At 39.2% G+C, this 21,279-nt stretch overlaps 1 protein-coding gene across 1 annotated transcript; it reads right to left on the reverse strand.

The window, feature by feature from the left end:
* Nucleotides 1-16,204: 16,204 nt before the first annotated feature.
* esm1 (endothelial cell-specific molecule 1) lies at nucleotides 16,205-20,842 on the reverse strand. The gene is made up of 3 exons (XM_063042925.1): nucleotides 20,347-20,842; nucleotides 18,869-19,024; nucleotides 16,205-18,584 (listed from the first exon to the last, which is right to left on the reverse strand). Exons 1-3 carry the CDS (start codon nucleotides 20,648-20,650, stop codon nucleotides 18,481-18,483), a joined length of 564 nt encoding a protein of 187 aa, XP_062898995.1. The 5' UTR covers nucleotides 20,651-20,842; the 3' UTR covers nucleotides 16,205-18,480.
* Between the last annotated feature and the right edge of the window lie 437 nt (nucleotides 20,843-21,279).

A 21,279-nucleotide genomic window follows, 5' to 3' on the forward strand; every position in this document is an offset into this window, starting at 1 on the left:
ATACCAGTGAGCTCCGCAGGGGCTCTTCCCCTGGCCGGCTGCAACCGGTGACCCTGTGGCTTCAGCCTACTCCTTTCCACAACTGAGGTAATGCATTCCCCCATTGTTGTTCTCGCCAGTGAACCAGTGAATCAAACTTGCAATATTCTACATTACCAATGTCCAACAGGATCTTATGATCAGAATAAAAATGCCCAAGTAAAATAACTCGCACTGCACACCTTACAATGGTACAAAAAGTATTCTCTACATAATGCCACTAAAGAAAATATTTTGCAATATTTTGAAAAATTAATATACTAATGTATAATGAGAATTCATTCTGGACAGAAATGGGCCATTTTCAGGTTGCTAACTATGATTAATAGGATCCCAAGAACATCTGTTCCGGTCCTTCAGATATTTGGACAGCGGCCTGGCGCAGCTATGTAGAGCTGCTGCTTCACACTGCCAATCTCGACCTTGGGTGCTGTCTGAATAGAGTTTACATATTCTCCGTGTCTGCGTGGACTTCGTCTGGATGCTCCAGTTTCATCCCGTGTACCGAAGATGTGGGTTGGCAGTTACTTGCCTCCCGTAAATTGTGCAAAGTATGTGGTAGAGTCTGGGGAGAGCTGACGAATGTGTGGGAAAATGAAAATAGGATTAATGTTGGGTTAATGTAAATGATGATCAGCGTAGTCTCAGTGAGATAAAGGGCATGTTTCCATGCAATACCTCTCTATTTACTGTTTGTGTCAGTGATTAGGAAGATAACTGAGCATCATGATGCTACAAGACTAAGTAGGAAAGTAAACTAGGGGGAGCTTGTGAAGCATCTGTAAAACAGGAGGTCCTAACCGTTTTATGCCATGGACCAATACCATGAAGCAAGGGTTACATGGACCCCCGGTTGGAAACCCCTGCTGTAAAAGGATTTAATTAAATGAATGAACAAAATATGAAAGATGGAATATCATGTAGAGAAATGTGATTGTTTTCAGCCGATGGGGAAAAATAGAATATTTTTGTTAGACTTGGGAAACGTTATTATTCAGAGGGCAACTTGGTGTCTTTGTACACATAGATTGTTCACATGAAAAGAATTGCAAGACAAAATGGATGGCAAAACTTTGTTACAAATAAGTCTTGAAATGGAACCCATAGACTTGACACTGCATAATAAATCAGGAAGTGCTAGGAATTCTCGGCAAATCAGGCAGCTGACAAGGAGAGAGGAACAGAATTAATGTTTCAGACTGATGGCCATAACAGGGAAAAAATATGAACCATGTGAACCAGGGCATTACAAAACTTAAAAATCAAATGTTTAAGGTTGCAGAGACGTTGGGACGGTAGAAACAATAAAAAGAAAATCTGTGACAGTGTGGCGATCAATAGGAACTGAATGACACAAATGGTGATGGAACTGTTGAAGGAGGATGGTGAAGATTTATTAAGTTCAAGTGTTTTAATGTAAAAGACAGAGATGACTGAGAAAACCAAGAGAGAAGAAAGAAAAAAATAAGGGTAAAATAATATTGGAAATTGAAAAGTGAAACATGATGCTAGAGATCTGAAATGAAAAGAAGGAAAGCTGGAAATATTCAGCAGGTCATTCTGCATTTTTACTCCACTCCACACATTAATCATTCAGTATACCAACAGACCATCTACTCACACAGTCCCATTCTGTGATGCTATTGGTGTGCTGATTGCTTGGTTCTAAACTCAAACAAAGATCTTATGACTATCCGATAGAGGTAGCTATGGGATGTTATACTGTAGCCAACTACTCTTCAAAGACTACTTTACTTCCCTATTTATCCTTCATGGTGAGGGTAGCTGCCAATACCCACCATATGAGCGGTGCCACACCCCCCCCAAACCCTACCAAGTAGGAGATTCTTCCAGCTAACAGAGTAGTTCAAACACATTTATTTTTAGTGATACATATTTCCTAAAACACATTTAAAACTCACAGAGGATTTCTGTCTTATAAAAAATTTCCAAATTGCAAACAATTTCTAAAACACAAAGGAATTCCAAAACACGGGTATAATTCATATAAGCTAAAAATACAGTACATCCCAATGAGGTGTAGATGAATGGATTGTCTGTGACATAAATCAAAGGCTGAGGAGTAAATTCTCGTTCACCCTGTCTTTGTGTCATTCCTGTTTATGTTCCTTAATCATTCCTAACAAGCCTGACTACTCCGCTTATATTTATACTGTTTGTTTTTGCCACTTGTGTGACTTAGAAACCATAAAAAACTACAGCACAGAAATAGGCCCTTTGGCCCTTCTTGGCTGTGCCGAACCATTTTCTGCCTAGTCCCACTGACCTGCACACGGACCAACAGAAACCACACACATATTATATTTTTTCAGAAACCTTTTCACACAGGTGGTCTAAAAGCTTCTATGTCAGAGTTCCTAGATACACAAAATTAATGCTATGAATGCTGACTCCCAAAGCACAGATGGGGATTTGGGGATTGATGCTCTTGTGGTGTTTTGTGTGGGGGGAGGGGATTCTGGGTGTAGTTGCTCCTGTTTTTTTTTGTTGGTTTCTTTGTATGGGGAGACAGGGATTTGGAGGCCAATTTTTTTTTGCATTTCATGCGGTGGGGGGAGGAGGTTTGGGGGTCAATTATCTTGCTGTGGTTTTGTTCTTCTTTTGTGTGGGGAGAGGGGTACTTGAATGGTGATATTCTTGTTGCATTTTGTGCTGGGGGTGTTGGAGGTTGGTGATGGTGTTGCTGTTCTTTATTTTTCTTGGTTTCACGGCTATCTGGAGAAGGATCTCAGAGAGTTGTGTACTGCATGCATACTTTGATAATAAATGGACCTTTGAACCTTTGAACACAAATCTACAAATTATTAATAGATCAGCTATTTGATGTGCTAATCGATAGTATCATTCTGACCTGCAAGTTTCCTTGAACTAAATAATTGTGCTGTCTTGTTTGACACAAGCTGATTAGCATAGCCCCATTTTCTTACACTGCATCTCTGGAGTAGTTAATCTCATGCCAAGGGCCAGTATCCTGTGTTATATAGACAGTGCTGTTTGTGTGCAAACTTCAGACTAATTACTGCTTGCTGCTTGCATTAAGAACTGAAGACTAGCTCCCCTTTATGACAAGAAGCTGAACAAAGAATATTGGTTGGAAGTTTAACTTACTCATAAACAACACTTTTATTCTAGAAGCTCACAACTGCTGTGTAGAAAGGTGAATTTAGCAAAATAAAAACCTAGTGACTGCCCTGGAAAATTGGAACTCACGCACTGTTTACTGTGATAATCCCTGTCAACATTAGAACAACAGGCCTGAAATATTGTTATCTAGTACAAGTACCAGTGTTCTTCCTTGGTTGTATTAGAAGATTGGGGCTAGAACTGCTGCAATTTACATCTTTGTCAGAATCACTATCAAAGATTTGGAAGAAGAGCACAGTGCAGGCACCATGGGATTACAATGAAAGAACACATATAAATCAGAATATATTTTTTTAAATGTTATGCAGTGTTCAAATGGCATAATATTCATATTTTTGTTAGGATGAAAATGACCAACATAGTTGTTGGTTCCGCATTAAGGTGTCATAGATTTGATCTGATGTGTATGTGGATCAATTACATTTCATTATTTTTAGATTTTTATTTTGTATGTAAAAAGGCTTATTCTTCAGAAGTTAGAAAAACAACTGCTTTTTTTTCAATATCCTTTTGTGAACTGTAAATAGTTGCTTACAAGTGTGACTTTGTTTAGAGCTAAACATTTGTTTTCTGCGAAAGAGCCAGACATAACCTAATTTCCTGTTATGTGGATGTGTGAAGTTAACAATTCCTTTTTCTTGTGTTGCTGTAAACATTACTGCATGTTCTCCTATGAAATCCTGATTATTTACCCTGGTGTTCCCACATCTTAGTCTCCGAGGACGATGGTGACGCGGGTTTGCAGGAAGATAAAGGGTATTTCTCACCAACAGCTTCCTGTTTTTGATTTGCTATTGTTTAGATAAAAAAACTCCTGACATCTAGGTTCTCCAGAGAAATGTCAACAACAAAGTAATATAGCCCACACATGTGGGGTATCTTTCTCATAATCTAGCAATTAAGCCTACAACGTAAACTTCTGAACGAGAATACACTTCCATAATTTACTTAAGGACCATTCCTCAAATCCTAACCACATTGATATTGGTAGTGTTAGCCTTAATGAATATGAAAGACTGCATTTTAGAAGATTTGGGGTACAAAACTATGCTAATTAAACTTTTTTTTTCCCGTTTTATATAATGAGGGGAAAATGGCTTCTTTCTGTAATATAAGATCCCATGTTAAAATGTTTAAATTTCTTTCTCTATTTCAGCAAATATTGTCAGACACTTGCTGGAGTAAATTGATGATCATTGAGTTGCTCTTTAAATCTGAAACAGGTACTAAATGAGTAAGGGGAAAAGCTTTCACACATTTGCCCACTTCAATAAACTAACTTTGATATAAGAGAAAAAATAATTCTTGCACTTCAACAACTGCAGCAGTTCACAGAAGCCTTTTTAAATATGCTGTTTTATCAAAACTACCAAAAATGGATCATGATGGTCAGATATTCCCTGATATCAACCATCTCTGCCTTTTTATCCTGATATTTGAAGTTAATATTTATGCATTCATGTTTCAGACACATTAAAAGTAGCATTTTAAGTAGGGAGATCATTAAAAATATTTGTTAGTATGGAAAGTGTAAATAAAGTAAGTAGTCTGTTTGTTTTGCACTATGTCATATGATGTGGGCAATCATGGTCTTTCAATGGCCATAATCATTCCTGGGAAATTTTTTGACAGAAGTGGTTTGCCATTGCCTTCTTCTGGTCACTGTCTTTACAAGACAGATGACCCCAGCCATTATCAGTACTATTCAGAGATTGTCTGCCTGGTGTCTGTGGTCGCATAACCAGGACTTGTGATATGCACCAGCTGCTCATAAGACCATCCACCACCTGCCCCCATGGCTTCATGTGACCTTGACCGGTGGCTAAGCAGGTGCTACACCTTGCCCAAGAGTGACCTGCAGGCTAGCAGAGGGAAGGAGCACCTTACACCTCCTTTGGTAGAGACGTATCTCTACCCTGCCACCCTAAAGTAAATAGTAAACTGATGTAATACTTTAGTGAAAAGTCTGCAACTGTAATGCAGCATGTAATTTGGGGTACTAATTATAACAGTATGGTCCTAACACAATGCAGGTTGCTGCTTGGTAGAGCAGGTATAAATACAAAAAAGTTGAAAAGTCTTTGCTTAAATTTATAACAGCTGTTTCATGAACTGAATTGAAAGAACTATAGAGGCATTATGTAAAATGTGTTCAGTAGTTCAGTAGGTAACAGATATACTGCAAAAATATACAACAGTGAGAAGGAGAAACTATAATATGTCTGTGGAAGGTGCTACAGAGTCCATATTAACTTTTAACAATAAATGTAATAGGTAATTGAAAGAAGAGGGATAATCTTGAAAAGGCAGCATGCTAAAGGTCTAACCCTAGTGTAGATTCTTGACACTGACATAGGTGGAATGGTCCAAAGACCTCATAGTTCTTCTCTGTAGTTATGTGCATCACATCATTAAGCTAAGGCTAGTCCTGAAGAATGGTCTCGGTCCAAAATGTTGACTGTTTGTTCATTTCCATGGATGCTGCCTGACCTGCTAAGTTCCTGTAGTAGGGGGAAGGAATACTGGAGAAATGTGGAGATGGAGAAAGGGGGAGGGAGATGGACAAAGGTGGAGAAAGGTGTATGTTGCTAACACTGTGCTTATGGATCTGAGCCTCTCTTACTAATGGAAATATGCTCCCTATGTCCACTCTATCCAGCTGTTTCAGTATCTGGTAGATTTCAATAACATCTCCCCTCTTCCTCTGAATTCCATTAAGTCCAGAGGAGGCCCAGAGACATTGAACTCTCCTGATAGGTTCAGCGCTTCATTCCTTTGATTGTGCTTCTGAACCTCCTCTGGACCCTCTCCAGGGCTAACACATCTTACTTCCAGAATGACAGGCCAAGAATCTTTTGCCTTCATCCCTGCTCCCGACTGTTGCAACATGATTATATTTGCACCTTCAGAGTCTTCGCTGAGATAAATATTTCATTAATTAAAGGCCGATTTGGACAATAGAGCTACAAAAACTAACATATGAAAATTGTCCACAATTTGTTCTGTTTGCAGAGACACATTTATAAACCATCAATTGTGTTCCTTTAACTCTTTCAGTAACCCAGCTTCTGATTGCATTTATACAACTAATTTCATCCTGCTGAAGTAAGTCCAATGATAAAACAGTGTCTAAAACTTCAAACAAATTCCACTCAAAATCTTACCTGTTAGAGTGTCAGTGGCTGAGTAAAACGAGCATGAAGCTGTTCTTGGGGATTTTGAATTTACTCAGTGCTCATCCTGTGTTAGTTGTCTGTTTTCATTAGATAAAGAACCGCTTTCATTACATGTAGGTAAATATTTTCCAATCCAACCCAAATACTCTATTTGGTATTTTTGGTATTTTTTGTTTTCTATTATAATTGAAATAAAAGGAATCCAAAGGGAGACTAATGGATCTTATTGTAGATGTGTTGAGATTTTTACTTAAAAGCATCAATTGTACTTCTGATTATTTAACTCTGAAGAGGATATTTACAATTCAGATTGTAAAACTATTTTACAGGAGTTGATTGCTTGCGTGAGTTTACTGAGTGGAATCCAGCATTTTACTTCTTCTGACAGACATATATCACTTTGGAGATAATAAATATTCTACAAGGAGGTGAAAAGCTGACATGGAAACAAAAAAGGAAGCCTGGCAAATTCCAAAATAGGAAGCCCAGAATAGAAAGTTAAAAATATGAAACAGGAAAGAAAGTCGGGCACAGATGGAGCAGTTAAGTTTTGTCCTGTTCTTTTGTTAGAGCTAATAAGAAAAAAAAAATGGGTTTGGATTGGTTGATCCCACTGCATCATTTCTCATCTCAAAATAAAAGACTATTTCACATGTTTGAACACAAGGCTAACAGAAATTGGTTTTCCTTTCAATTTTTGCAACAAGGTCCTTTGCTATTTTACCATTCAAAGCTTTAAGAAATGTAACATCTTATGTCAGATAAATCATTTGGACAATATCAATTTTGTTTTTTGTCTTTTCTTTCCTGTGGTTTTCAACCAAAAGCAACCTTTTCAAATACGTATACATAGATCCTATAAACTGTTTGACGTGTTCTTGTGATTACATTGAAAGTTACGGATTTATTGACGTGTACTATGAGAGCTTCTTTAGGGCTATGCTGTTGATGATTTTATCCTGCATTTGAAGATCTTCATGAAATTCTGTCTGAGGTTGAGTTTAGCAAATTGTACTGAATTTTTAATTTATGTATAAATAATTCACCTGGGAATAAATACTGAAAATGCTCAAAAAATAGCAAGTGAGCCAGCATCTGTAAAAGGAAATATGTCAGCTTAATAAATTTTAGTCAGATCTAAGAGAAGTTAGAAATTGAGCATTCTAGAACTTTTTAAAACTGTAGCTGATGTAATGAAGATGTTAATTACCTTTAAGACAGAAATATTTTCATCCTTTGCCTGTGACAGAAAATGCAGCTTTTCCACCTATTGACTCTATGTTGTCTATTAGTGTATTTCCATCAACCCCCTTCTCCCATTTATTTCATCATCAACTCTCCTTGACTCTTTTGCCACCCACCAACATGAAAGGAAACAGAAGAAGCTGAAAATAGATAGATTCCTGATAAACAAGGGGGTGAAATATTATTGGGGTGGGGTGGGGGGTAAGCTCAAATATGGAGCTGAGGTACAATCATATCAGCCTTCATCTTATTGAATAGTTGAACAGGGCCATGGGGTGGGGGGGGGGTGGTGGAGGAGGTCAAGTGACCTATCCCAGTTCCAAGCTCAGATGTTTATATGAATGAACATGTTTTAAGTTACAATCAGCAGCAGAGTGGTGAGAACAAAGAATATATTGATTTTCAAATTCATTCAAAAAAATAGACGCAAGATTAGTTTACCTGGACCCGGAAGCCTGCCCTGCCATTCTTTATGATGGCTGATAGTTATAAATTCTTTTTGAGCTGTATTGCTCTAGACAAAAGCAGGGTTTGTAAACTACTTGTAGACTTCACTGTGCTTTTTAAATATATTATAATAAGATGTTATAAATTACTTTTCCATATTCCAAATTTCATTTTATTTTGTTCTAGGCTGGAAATGTTTTAAAGACTAAGTAGAGAAACCCAGGAGGACGAAAATTGGTGAAGTTGTCCAACATACATTCAAATCTTCAGGCACATACCTTGAAGTTATATTCAGTTTTTTTTTACACTTACACCTGACTTTATTTGAGAAACTTAACTAAGGAATGTTAACAAATCAGGAAAATATTTTGCTTAACACAGGCCATTACCTCATTATTTGCTTTGAAACATTTCCAAGGTATTTTTAAATCTTAAGAGCTGTGAAGTATTCATTCCTTAGATTTATGTATAAACAAGTCTGGTGACTTGGCATCAATAGTTAGTGTTTATTTCCATTCTTCCTGTAATACCTTTTCTAGAATTGATCCAGTGGGACCAAACAAAACACCAACACAATCACAGATCTGAGAACAGATTGTCACATTGTCAAGTTTATTGAAAGTTTGACCTAGCCAGTCTTTCCAGAATTACAGAATTTGGTAAAAGCTTGATACTGGTGTGAAGTTATATACATTCACAATGAATTCCTTAACATGTAAATTAGAATCCCGCCATCAGAGTTTAATACAATCTTATACGGCTCACATTTTCATGTGAGTAAAGGATATGATTGATGCATAGTTAAGGGGAAAAAACAGGCTGAGGATGAGGCTATCTTCAGAGCATCTCAAGAAGGTAGTAGGCACACACATAAACTGCTTAAATAGATTTTCAGAGGGTTAGTGACACCTTTGAAAAGAATGGAATAATTGATTGTAAGCCAGCATAAAGCTGCAGGCCGAATGTGAAGTGAGTCCAGAACCCACAGCAGCTAAAGGAAACACAGAGTGAGTGTTCAGTGGGTGCACCAGCACTTGACTCTTCTTCATTTGCTCTTGATCACATGACATACTACTTTAATTCAGAACCACTGTCAGTCAACCTACAACAGTCTGGCTATCAATAAGTCACTTGGGAGTTCTGTCTCTAATTATATGGAAATATCCTGAGTAATTGTGGACATTCATGTGCAGTAAGGTTCTACTTTGAAACTGAATACTGAAGTCACCTACAGATTCATTTTCTCAAAGAAATACCATGCAGCATATCTTTACTGCTGTCATTGAACCTGACATAGAAAACATCCAGGATATAGTTCCAAACAAAAAGAGCTTGGACCCCAAGTTTTACCCTTCATTCTCTCATGATGCAGCAGGTACCTCTTGTCTTACACTTGCTCTGTCTCTTCCCACTCTTTTTCAGGCAAGAATGTAATAATTGGTAGGATGGATCGACAATGAGAAACAAAGTTGGAACTGTGCTGCCACTGAACTTTGAAGAGTAGTCATCAATAGCATGCATTGTTTGAATAACAGCAGTGGACAACATTTAAATAAGAATCTGTGGATTTAAATTAGTAATATCAGGATTGAATATTAAAACAAAGATTCAGAGAATCAAGATTCAAAAAACTTTATTGTCATTCTAACCATACATCAGCTCTGCAGGGCAGAAGGAGACAGCGTTTCTCAGGGGCAGTGCAATCATAACATAACAAACGCAACACTAAATAATAAACATACAATAAATAGTAAAACACAACAGCCACATGTCAGTTAAAATCAGTTATAAGTGTCCAGTGCAAGTTAAAAGTGTCCAAAGCAGAGTCAGGTGGAGCAGCTATTTAGCAGTCTGACTGCCTGTGGGAGGAAGCTGTTTAGTAGCCTTGTGGTTTTAGTTTTGATGCTCCTGTAACGTTTTCCTGATGGCAGAAGAACGAACAATTCATGGAGAGGGTGTGAGGGGTCTTTAATGATGTACCGTGTCTTCTGGAGGCATCAACTCTGAAAGAGGTCTTGGACAGAAGGTAGGGAGACCCCAATAACCTTCTCTGCTCCCCTAACCACCCTCTGCAAGGTTTTTCTGTCGACAGCACTGCAGCTGGAGTACCAGGTTATGATGCAAAAGGTCAGCACGCTCTCAACCACGCCTCTGTAGAATGTAGTTAAGATGTTAGTGGGGAGTGGTGCTTGCTTAAGCTTCCTCAGAAAGTGCAATCTCTGCTGGGCCCGTTTCACAATCCCAGTGTACATGCACCTGCAAACTCTACGAGTACTAATGAAGGGTCTCGGCCTGAAACGTCGACTGTACCTCTTCCTAGAGATGCTGCCTGGCCTGCTGCGTTCACCAGCAACATTGATGTGTGTTGCCTGAGTACTAATTTTGCCCTGCTGCTTGGTTCTCTTCCTTCCTATTGCAAAATTGATAGGGATCTCTGTATCTGCAAGGATCTACTTGTATTTAGAGTACAATATTGTCAACTAACCATCTGTTATTCATTATAAGTATCACCAATATTGTAGTTTGAGAGCAATTAATTGTATGACTTTTTCAATATTAATACTGTGGAATTAATCAACATGTAAGCAAGTAAATACGAAGTTCTTCAGCCAGTGGGTGATAAATCTTTGGGATTCATTACCGAAGTTGGCTATAGAGGTTCTGTTGTTGGGTGTACTCAAGGCAGAGGTCTATAACTTTTCAGATATCCAGGCAATCAATGGATGCAGTATTGGCACAGGAAAATAGAGCACAAGGTCATCTATGCCCTTATTGGAGTGGTTGTAAGAAAAAAAGCAAAAGTGAAAGATTAGCTTTATTTGTCACATATATGTCAAAACATTGAAACATACAATGAAAAATGCAACAGACACAGAATGCTGGAGGAACTCAGCAGGCCAGACAGTATCTATGGAAAAGTGTAAACAGTCGATGTTTTGGGCCGAGACCCTTCATTGACTGTTTACTGTTTTCCATAGATGCACAAATCAAATCAAGTTTAATTATCATTCAAACCATATATAGATACAGCTGAATGAGACAGCATTCCTCAGAGGCCATAGTGCAAAACATTCAAAGAAGCAAGCAAGCATTCAAAAAGAGTGAGTAATATACTTCAAAATATCGAGCAACAAAGCATATTCACTCAAAAACAACATATATAGTCCAAGAACTTGAGTGACGATATCCAGCAATTGATGGTACGCTCTCCTGTCATTCCACCGCTCAAACACGGGAGGGCAACACTGACAGGCAGGGCCAGGCCCAACCAAGCTCAACCATGATGTAGCGCTTCTGCGGCTCTCACCTGGTCTGCAGTAGCAGGCAAGCCCGAGGCTTGAGGCCTAGTTCTCACTGCAACTGAGGCTACACGGCTCACACGTCGTCTGTCGCACAAGGGTAGCAGGCCTGTGGCAACTTATATTATCACTATCCAACAGAATCTTGCAATCGCAAGTAAAATGTTCGAGATAATTTCCCTCAGTTAAACTGTACCAATTCCGATGCTTCGGAGTAGCAGGCAGCGACACAGTCTGCAGCCAGATCAACTCCTCTGACCCAAACCGGCTCCTCTGACACATCGGCAGGATCCTCCAATATCCTGACCAGCTCCTTTGATGCCTCGGCCATCCTGTTCGACACCTCGGCTGGCTCGGCTGCTCCAAACAACGAGCGGTTCACTCATGGAGTAGCCCTGCAGTACCCGAAGTTCTTGGAGCAGAATTGTCTTTGGATCATAAAAAAACAAACTTTACAATGAAAACATCACTTTTGGTTGGCCCTCGAGCAGCGGCTGTGTTTGCACACACCACCATCTTACCGGAAGAAGCAGCCTGACTTGCTGAGTTCCTCCAGCATCTTGTGTGTGTTGAATTGACTTTATTTCTTACATTCTTCACATACATGAGGAGTAAAAATCTTTACGTTATGTCTCTGTCTAAATGTGCAATGTGCTAATTGTAGTAATTTGTGATAAATATTATGTACAGTAAGATATACAACAGAACAGTCAATATAGTTTAGAAATACAACTGTGTCAGTGTGAATTAATCAGTCTGATGACCTGGTGGAAGAAACTGTCCCCGAGCCTGATGGTTCCGGCTTTAATGCTGCGGCACCATTTCCCGGATGGCAGCCGCTGGAACAATTTGTGATTGGGGTTACTCTGGTCCCCAATGATCATTCAGGCCCCTTTTACACACCTGTCACTGTAAACGTCTTGAATAGTGGGAAGTTCACATCCACAGATGAGCTGGGCTGTCCACACCACTCTCTGCAGAGTCCTGCGATTGAGGGAAGTACAGTTCCCATATCAGGCAGTGATACAGCCAGTCAGGATGCTCTCAATTGTGCCCCTGTAGAAAGTCCTTAGCATTTGGGGACTCATGCCAAACTTCTTCAACCATCTGAGGTGAAAGAGGCACTATTGTACTTTTTTCACCGCACAGCCAGTATGTACAGACCAAGTGAGTTCCTTGGTGATGTTTATGCCAAGGGACTTAAAGCTGTTCACCCTCTCAACCCCAGATCCATTGATATCAATAGGGGTTAGCCTGTCTCCATTCCTCCTGTAGTTCACAACCTGCTCCTTTGCTTTTGTGATGTTGAGGGAGAGGTTGTTTTCTTCACACCACTGTGTCAGGGTGATGACTTCTTCTCTGTAGGCTGCCTCATCATTGTTTGAGATTAGGCCAATCAATGTAGTATCATCTGCAAATTTAATTAGCAGATTGGAGCTGTGGGTGGCAGCACAGTCATGGGTGTACAAGGGGTAAAGGAGGGGGCTTGGGACACAGTCCTGGAGAGGCACCTGTGTTGAGGGTCAGAGGGGCAGAGGTGAGGGAGCCCACTCTTACCACCTGCTGGTGACCTGACAGGAAGTCCAGGATCCAGCTGCACAAGGCAGGGTGAAGGCTGAGGTCTCTGAGCTTCTTGTCAAGCCTGGAGGGAATTACGGTGTTGAATGCTGAACTGTAGTCCAGGAACAGCATTCTCACATAAGCATCCCTCCTCTCCAGGTGTGTAAGGATGGTGTGTAGAGCTGTGGCTATTGCGTTATCTGTTGATCGGTTGTGTCAGTAGGTGAATTGTAGGGGGTCCACTGTGGGTGATAACATGCTGCAGATGTAGTCCTTGATCAGCCTCTCAAAAGCATTTGCTTATTTTTGAGGTGAGTGTGACAGGATGCCAGTCGTTCAGACATGTTACCTTGGTCTTTTTAGGTACCGGAACAATGGTGGACGTTTTGAAGCAGGAGGGCACTCTACACTGGGAAAGGGAGAGATTAAAAATGTCTGCAAACACACCAGTCGGTTGTGCTACACACACTTTGAGTACCTGCCCTGGGATGCCGTCCAGTCCTGCGGCTGTTCACTTGTTGGAAGTGGTTAAGTGAGTGGTTAGTAACTGGAATGTGCTAACTGACAAGGTGGTGGAATCAGATACAATTACTATGTTTGAGAGACAGTTCGAGAGGTATTTAAATAAATGATTGCAGATGCATCACACCACGCTTTCTTTGGAGCTAGTGATAACCGACAAATATATCTCATCATTCCCCACTGTATTGATCTGCATGTACAGGTTTTGATTTGAAAGTAAGGCTTTTGTCACATTTGGTTCTGCAACTCAGCAACACTTTGAAAATTGAATGAATATATTAGGAATCAATATTGATGAATTGTTAAAGAATTAATGACAAGTGGTTCAATCTGTCTCTACTGTTCTGGCCCGAGGCAGATCTTAACTCAAGATCTTCCAGAATAATACTGGATTCATTGATACTGCTGACAACACTTTTTTTTACCTATAGACGGGCAAATGATTATGAGTGCCCAATGATCTATTTTTCAGATTAGCCTCCCTTCAATTTAGCAGGATTTCCATAGAAATTAGTATAATTACATAGATTTACTGTCTCAGTTGATTCTCCAGCAATTGCAATCATAGACAACCCTCACCACTGGTAATCCTTTCAGCACCTATCAGTATAAGTGGACCAGGACCATGCTGTGGTTGATTGGCAGCTTCTAAGTCCTTGCATTGGTTCCCAGTGTGATTTATGTAGTTATAGACACTCTCCTATTGGTATTTTATCCTATCATTTGTAGATAACATCTGGTTTCTATTTATGTCCTTGAGAAGAGGAAGTCAGCTCTGGTGTTGACAACAGCAAACAAAAATCCTGCAATAAAGATCTGAAATAAAACGATCAACCATTGTGAACATGAGAAATTCTGTAGATGCAGAAATTCCTGAGCAACACGCACAAAATGCAGGAGGAACTCAGTATCTATGAAGAGAAATTAACAGTCAATATTTTGGGACAAGACCATTTATCAGGTCTTGGGCTGAAACATCAAGCATTTGCGACATTGTCAAGTTGGCTGAGCAAATAGGCACATTAAAAAATTGCTCAGGTAGAAAGCTAAAAAACATTTTGCTTAGCTTTTTAAAAAATTACCTCTGGTGTGGAATACATGCATACTTAGAGTAGAATCTGAGCAAGCAAAGCCTTTTCGAAAGTATTTAGATGTCTCTTATTAGTAGTTTAGAAAAAAATAGCTTGCCAGCAGTAAATATGGCTTAGTACACCATTGAATTTTACATTAACTTAATGTAATTGAGATTCAGATTAATTTATCACATGTATCACATGCTCCGTCATGGGCACTAGCCAGGACATCTTCAAGGAGTGATGCCTCAAAAAAACGGCGTCCATCATTAAGGCCTGCCATCATCCAGCTCACACTTGTCTCTCATTGCTACCATCAGGCTGGTGGTACAGAAGCCTTAAGGCACACACTCAATGATGCAAGAATAGTTTCTTCCTCTCTGCTGATTTCTGATTGAACATTGAACCCATGAACACCACCGCAGTGCATTTTTGTTTCTTTTTGCACTACTCATTTAACTATTTAATGTGTATGTGTGTATATACATAAACACACTTGCTGTTTTTCACAGTCTTTTCTGTCATTATGTATTGCATTGTACTGCTACTGCAAAGATGGCAAATTTCACAACATATGCCAATGATATTAAACCTGATTCTGAACAGTAACAACACTTGAGGCTTCAGGTTAGATGCAAGAGTGAGCAAGACACAGAGGGATAAGGAATAAATACAGTCAAATGGGATCAGCGTAGATAGGCATGATTTTTGGCATAGAGGCAATGGCTGAAGGGCCTGTTTCTATGCTGTACAACTCCGACATAACCATAGAACATTAAGTCAAATAATTATAGGAGAGGGTTGAATTTTAGTAATAGGTTCGAACTTACATGTGACTTCTATATTCAGTAAGTAACTAATTCAGTATCCCACCCATATCCTACAACCCTAATCTTCTAAATCAGAAAATAAAGGATGGCTTCCTAGTTACTGGCATTGGTTGTTGGTAACCTTGTTTAAGTTATTACTTGAAAAACGTTAGGAAATCAAGATGATTGTGAAATATAGTTGATTTACACACACAAAGTGCTGGAGGAACTCAGCAGATCAAGTAACATCTATCTGAAATAAACAGTCAATCTGTTTATTTCCCTCCACTGTTAGTTCCAGCACCTTAAATCCATTGCACAAGATTTCTAGCATCTGCAGAAAGCCTTGTATCTATAGTTGAATTAGTCTGGCACAGACTTCAAATTTTCACCTTCACCTTCTCCTAGACGGAGTATCAAACCAAAAAGGAACATAGAACATAGAACATAGAACAGTACTTCACAAGAGCAGGTCCTTCAGCTCACAATGCTGTGCCAGACCAATTAAGTTAACAATCATTGGCCAACTAAATTAATTTCTTCCGCCTACACAATGTCCATATCCCTCCATTTTCCTCACATTCATGTGCTAATATAAATGTATCTTAAAAGTCCCTAATGCATGTGTCTTTACCACCACCCCGAGCAGCACATCTCAGGCATTCAACATTCTCTGTGTAAAATACTTGCCCTACATCTCCTTTGAAATTACCCCCAACCATCATAAGTACATACCCTCTGGTATTAGACATTTCAACCCTGGGATAAAGATACTGTCTGTTCACTCTGTGCCTCGCCTCATAATCTTAAAACCACTATCAGATCTCCCATCAGCCTCTGCTGCTCCAGAGAGACAAGGGATTGCAAAATCATGAGGCAAAAGTAATTGCTGTCTTAAAGTAGTTTAAAGTTTATTTCTAAATTCTATAGCTCCTCAGTATAGATTTGAATTTATTCTTATGCTTTGTTTCCAAAGTTCATGCAACATCAGACCAGTTTCATTTGATAGATGCATCCATTTTTAAAAATAACTTTGCAAAGAAAAATCAAATGAAGTTGCAAAGACATCACTTTTTCTTTGGGTATTCAATCAGTTAACATTTTGCTCTGGATTCCCATCTGAATCATCCTTCAATCTTGATTTTTCATATACCAACTGAAACGCTGTTTGATTTCATCTTCATCCATTTTTTTCATAAACATAATCACATTTTTCCTTTTCACTATATATTATACATATAGTGAAGCTCATTGAAAACTAAGCTATTTTCTCTGTTGTCTGCATGGAAAATACCTAGTGTAGGAGAAATATAAGCATTTCTGTACTAAGATGATGAACGTTAAGGACAGATTTGTTTTGCAATGTTTTAACATATGTAAAATTCTCCTATAGTATTTGTTAACAAGATAAACTGTTTTAAATCTGCACATAATACCTGACCAACAACAGCTAAATTCGACATATGATCAAAAAAATGGCAATATAATAAAAAGTTCAATGCTGTCATCAACTTAACGTACAATTTTGTTGACCATTTTATTGAGGCTAAGCAGTATTATGCTGATCACTACCCTTACCAATTTGCATGCAATGTACTATTTTTTAAACTAATAGGCCAATGCTGTGGCCCAGAGAGTGAAAAATTTCCAATGATGAGACTTCAGAGATATGAGAAGAATACAAAGAATTTGTATAATGATAAGAATGAGTGCAAAGAGGTAGGAAGGTAACAGAGTATAATAAAGTTACACTTTGAAATGAAGAAAATGATGAGCAACTGGTAAATATTGATTTGGTGAGATTTATTGAGATGTAGGATGTTAATATCCAATTATAGTAAGTGCTTAACAAGATAAAAATTATGTTGAGCTTAAGTTACTAAAATGTGTATATTATTGTTAAGAACAGATTTGGAATGCTGTGTGCAGTTTTGGCTTTCACAGCCATTGAAAAAGTACTTGCCCTGGAGTCAATGCAGTGTAGAAACTGTAACTGATTATCAAGATGGAAGAACCAAAGAAAGATTTAAAAAGAGTCAGCCTATGCCTTCTGGAGTTCTGAAAAAAATGTGAAAGTATCTCACTAAAACATACAAAATTATGACAAGGATTAATGTTGGTAAGTTATTTTCACAGGCTTGCAACTTCAAAACTTCAAAAAGTCATGAAAAACTACTGCTGGGTAGGAAGTAAACTTATATTTCAGGATCCTACTGGACCAACTTTGAGCAAACATATATGACAATTTCTTGCATTCCCTTCTGTTATGTAAAACTGAATTGGAGGGGGAATAAGGAGGCTGTGGAACATGTTCTGTCAGGATCTAAAAAAAGAACATTAGATGAAGGACTGGAATTTTTAAAAATATACTTTTATTTGATTTAGTTGAGATATTAAAAAGAGAGACATGGCTGTGGTAATCATATTTAAAACCTAAACAACACCCAAACCAGAAGTTAGAAAAAGCAGGGAAGTATTGAAGCCAAAATCAGATCAGCTTAATGAATACTGGAGAAAGCTGAATAAACCAATTCCTATTTGTTATGTTTTTTTTTAAGAAAGGAAAGTTTGAAGGAGATTTGAGCATTATAATATGCATGAAATAGTAAGTACTAAGAGGTGAAAGGAGAAGTTCAAGTGATGAGGTACAAGAATATCTAGTAAATGCTTAGTTTTCCCTCTATTCAGGAATTGGGAAGATTGTTGGAGATGTCTTCTTGCAAACCTGGATTTCATGGATTATTTAAGGTTTGTTGTATTTGGCACTACAAAAGGAACAGGAAGCAATTTTTGATGTACAGGGCAGAGGGGCAAATACAAGTCATTGGGGTATAGCATGGTATTAGCTAATTCATTATCAAATCTCCCCTGTTGTGAGGTTACAGTGTTTACATGGGCCTTTCCAAAACCTACCACAGAAAATGAAGATTTCAAAATATTTGATAAGGCACTCTTTTTTTTTACAAAATGTAATAAATCAAGAATGTCATTTATACAAAAAATAATACTTCTATACAAACAACACTTTCAATGTCCACAAAGATATAATTAAATACAATACAGATTGGTTGGTTTATGAAAGAAGTTGCCACCATGGGTTTGAATGGTAAGTTTCATTCTTTCCGACCAGAAATCCTAACGAAGGTCAGCGAGGAGGTTGTTGCTTTTCTCCAAATGAACTGTTCATTTTATCTCTGAGCATATTCGTCTTCAAGTCTTCAGTGCTATAGCCCGATCCTTGCTCGTTTCCTGTTTAAAAGGAGTAGTATATTTACTCAGAGTTTTTAAATACACTTAAAACCTTCATCGAATTCAGTATTGCTTCACCTCATTTTGCATTAAGCATTATTTTAAAATTCCAAACACCAGTACGAGTGTTTCTGTAGTGATGAGCAAAGTGCTTTGTGGTTTGTTACTGTTTTCAATGACACTAGTTATGTTTAACTAAATTTTAAATTTTTTTAACATTCAATAGATGCTAGAAAAATCGGAATGACCAAAAGTAAAGCAAAATGTTTTGTGCCGCGCATTACCTGACGGAGGCGCAGTTTTCCTGTGGTTTCCAGTTTTCGTTTCATGAATTTGGAAAAACGGAAACTTTATGCACTGCCCGGTCACTCTGTTACAGATCCCGAACTGACACTTACAAACCTTCCTGCATTCTAATCCATAGGTTCCAAAGGGGCAATCTGAAACAATAACACCCGAATAACAGAAGTATGATTAATCAGCAGTAACATTAATGGAAGCGATAAGAAATATTAAGGATGACGGTACGTATAAATTCCAGCATCGTCTCGAGTTATAATATCCCTTTTCTAAACTCAATTTGCTTATACATATGTATATAGAGCCTGTTTTAATGATGCACAAACTTCGCTAATTGTGTCCCTTATGTTAATAAGACTGCTGAGCCGATCCGGTTTTCGGTATTTGGCGCTGGTTTAGAATTTGCACTGGTATTTAAACTTTAGTTCTGAGATGTAACTGAGCGGGCAGGCAAATCACATCTGGAAGAACAAAATGCTAGATAAAGCCAGAACCACTGCACTGACCAACTGGCCTATTCTTGATAGTTCACCGATGTATATTCCACAGCATTTTCTTGCGATCAAGGTTATTGTGAAGGTGACAGATCCGCGTCGTTTTCAGTGCACTGGCATCGTAACCAATAACCACCTGAGGTAAAGCTGTGAGATGTACGTGCGGTCTGTTAGAGTGATAATCTTGCCGTTTGCAAAGATGACAATTCCACCAGGATGGTCTCTGCCTCCAGTCTGTACAGTGCACCAAGTGACCATGTGTGTGCCTGGCGATCAGTATATCTGAGATCGGCATACACCGTAAATAGGAGTTCAGATGCTGCAGTAGATTGTAAAATGTCGTATTCTTATTTTTTTAAAGACTGCATCGATGCTACAATAAAATGTTCTAAATTACGGGAAATGTGGAATTCTGCTTTGCATTATCTTTCGGTCAGCATCCCACTAATACAAAATGTATCTGTCTCTAGCGCTATGCAGGGAACTTTTTTTTGTTTTTAGATTTCATCCGCATCTTTGATGTGAGTGTGTGTGTGTGTGTGTGTGTGTGTGTGTGTGTGTGTGTGTGTGTGTATGAGAGAGAGAGAGAGAGGTCTCGTGTAGATTGACAGCGTCTCTTTTAGTGTGCACAGCCTTCCCACTGCGATTAGGGGAGCGCCGTGCAGCCGGGCGAGCAATCGTCCAACGCACCGGTGATGTTAGATAGATGGAAAGTATGAAGTGCACCAGCCTGAACCTTTTTCACAAAAACACCAAGTCACTGGGAATTTAGATACCATCTGTGCTGTATTATAGTGAGCACACGGTCTGAATTAGTAACAAAAATACCCAGGATCAGGACCAGTCGTGCGACTGCATCATTTAACCTAACGGACTCAAAAGGGAATGCAGATACTGGAATCTGGAGCAACATGCAACTTGTTTGTAGCTCATTTTAATTTAACGATTGTTTCTCCCAGTGTACCTACCTCTGCAAATGCCATATTCATCTCCAAAGTCGTCCTCGTCGCTGTTGAAGTTGCACCGTAGTCCAGGCCCGCATTTAACCCCGTCCATCCCGGCTACGGTGCGGTAACACACCTCTCCTCTGCCGGCTGCACAAACCTTGCAGCAGCCGCAGTCATCCAGCACAGTCCTTTTGCAGCCCGCCGTCACCGGGCAGGCGGTGGTCCGCTCACAAGAGTAAGAGCAGTCAACCGCATATTTCAGCGTGAACCCTTCCACAGTGCCAACCAAAACCACAAGCAGCAAGCGAGCGCTAGCACTAGACATGTTTGCAGTGTTCCCACCCTACACCTGGACCCTGTCTAACCCTGAACTGCGGAGCGACAGGAGGCCTTTTATCAGTAATGTGCCCACATGTTTTTCACCGGGTCAGTTTCCTAAATCCGGTGTTGTTGTCTTCTGGCCAGCTTGTGTTGTAGGTTTCTAAATCCGGGCTGGAAGTCGATGGAATTAAGCATGTCGCACGAGGTTGCCATCCAGGAATTGAACAGATGTATTGACGTAAGATGTTATGTTTAGTTGTTTTGTAGAGACTTTAAGACTGCCTGGCTCACGTACTTGTCAACTGTTCAAGGTCGCGAAGAACAACAGCAAGTAAATTGTACATTCTCGGGAATTGTGTAGTACAGCTGGGCAGCTGCTTTCTCTCTGGCGCAGATTAAGATTCTCACTTTTGGAGAATTTTATGACACGTGTGCGGCAGTATTACTAATAACTCGAGTGCACCGTTGGAAAAGGCATTTTAAATATTTGTTCTGTAAATCAACACTTCAAGGAACTGCCACATTCCATGAGAACGGCATTCAAGGAAGAGCAGGGAGTCAGGAAGCTGATCTTTTGATTAGGAGAGAGATGCTGTTTATTTGCAGAGAATCGGGATTTCATTCCAAGGCGCA

The sequence above is a fragment of the Mobula hypostoma genome, chromosome 3 (assembly GCF_963921235.1).
Source record: "Mobula hypostoma chromosome 3, sMobHyp1.1, whole genome shotgun sequence".
NCBI classification, from domain to species: domain Eukaryota; kingdom Metazoa; phylum Chordata; class Chondrichthyes; order Myliobatiformes; family Myliobatidae; genus Mobula; species Mobula hypostoma.

Excerpts from the sequence above, each read along its gene's own strand:
- esm1 (XM_063042925.1), bottom strand. The coding sequence starts at position 20,650 with ATGTCTAGTGCTAGCGCTCGCTTGCTGCTTGTGGTTTTGGTTGGCACT. Across the intron at positions 19,025-20,346 it reads TGAATATGGCATTTGCAGAG|ATTGCCCCTTTGGAACCTAT; the intron begins GTAGGTACACTG and ends TTATTGTTTCAG. Across the intron at positions 18,585-18,868 it reads GAAAACTGCGCCTCCGTCAG|GAAACGAGCAAGGATCGGGC; the intron begins GTAATGCGCGGC and ends CCTTTTAAACAG.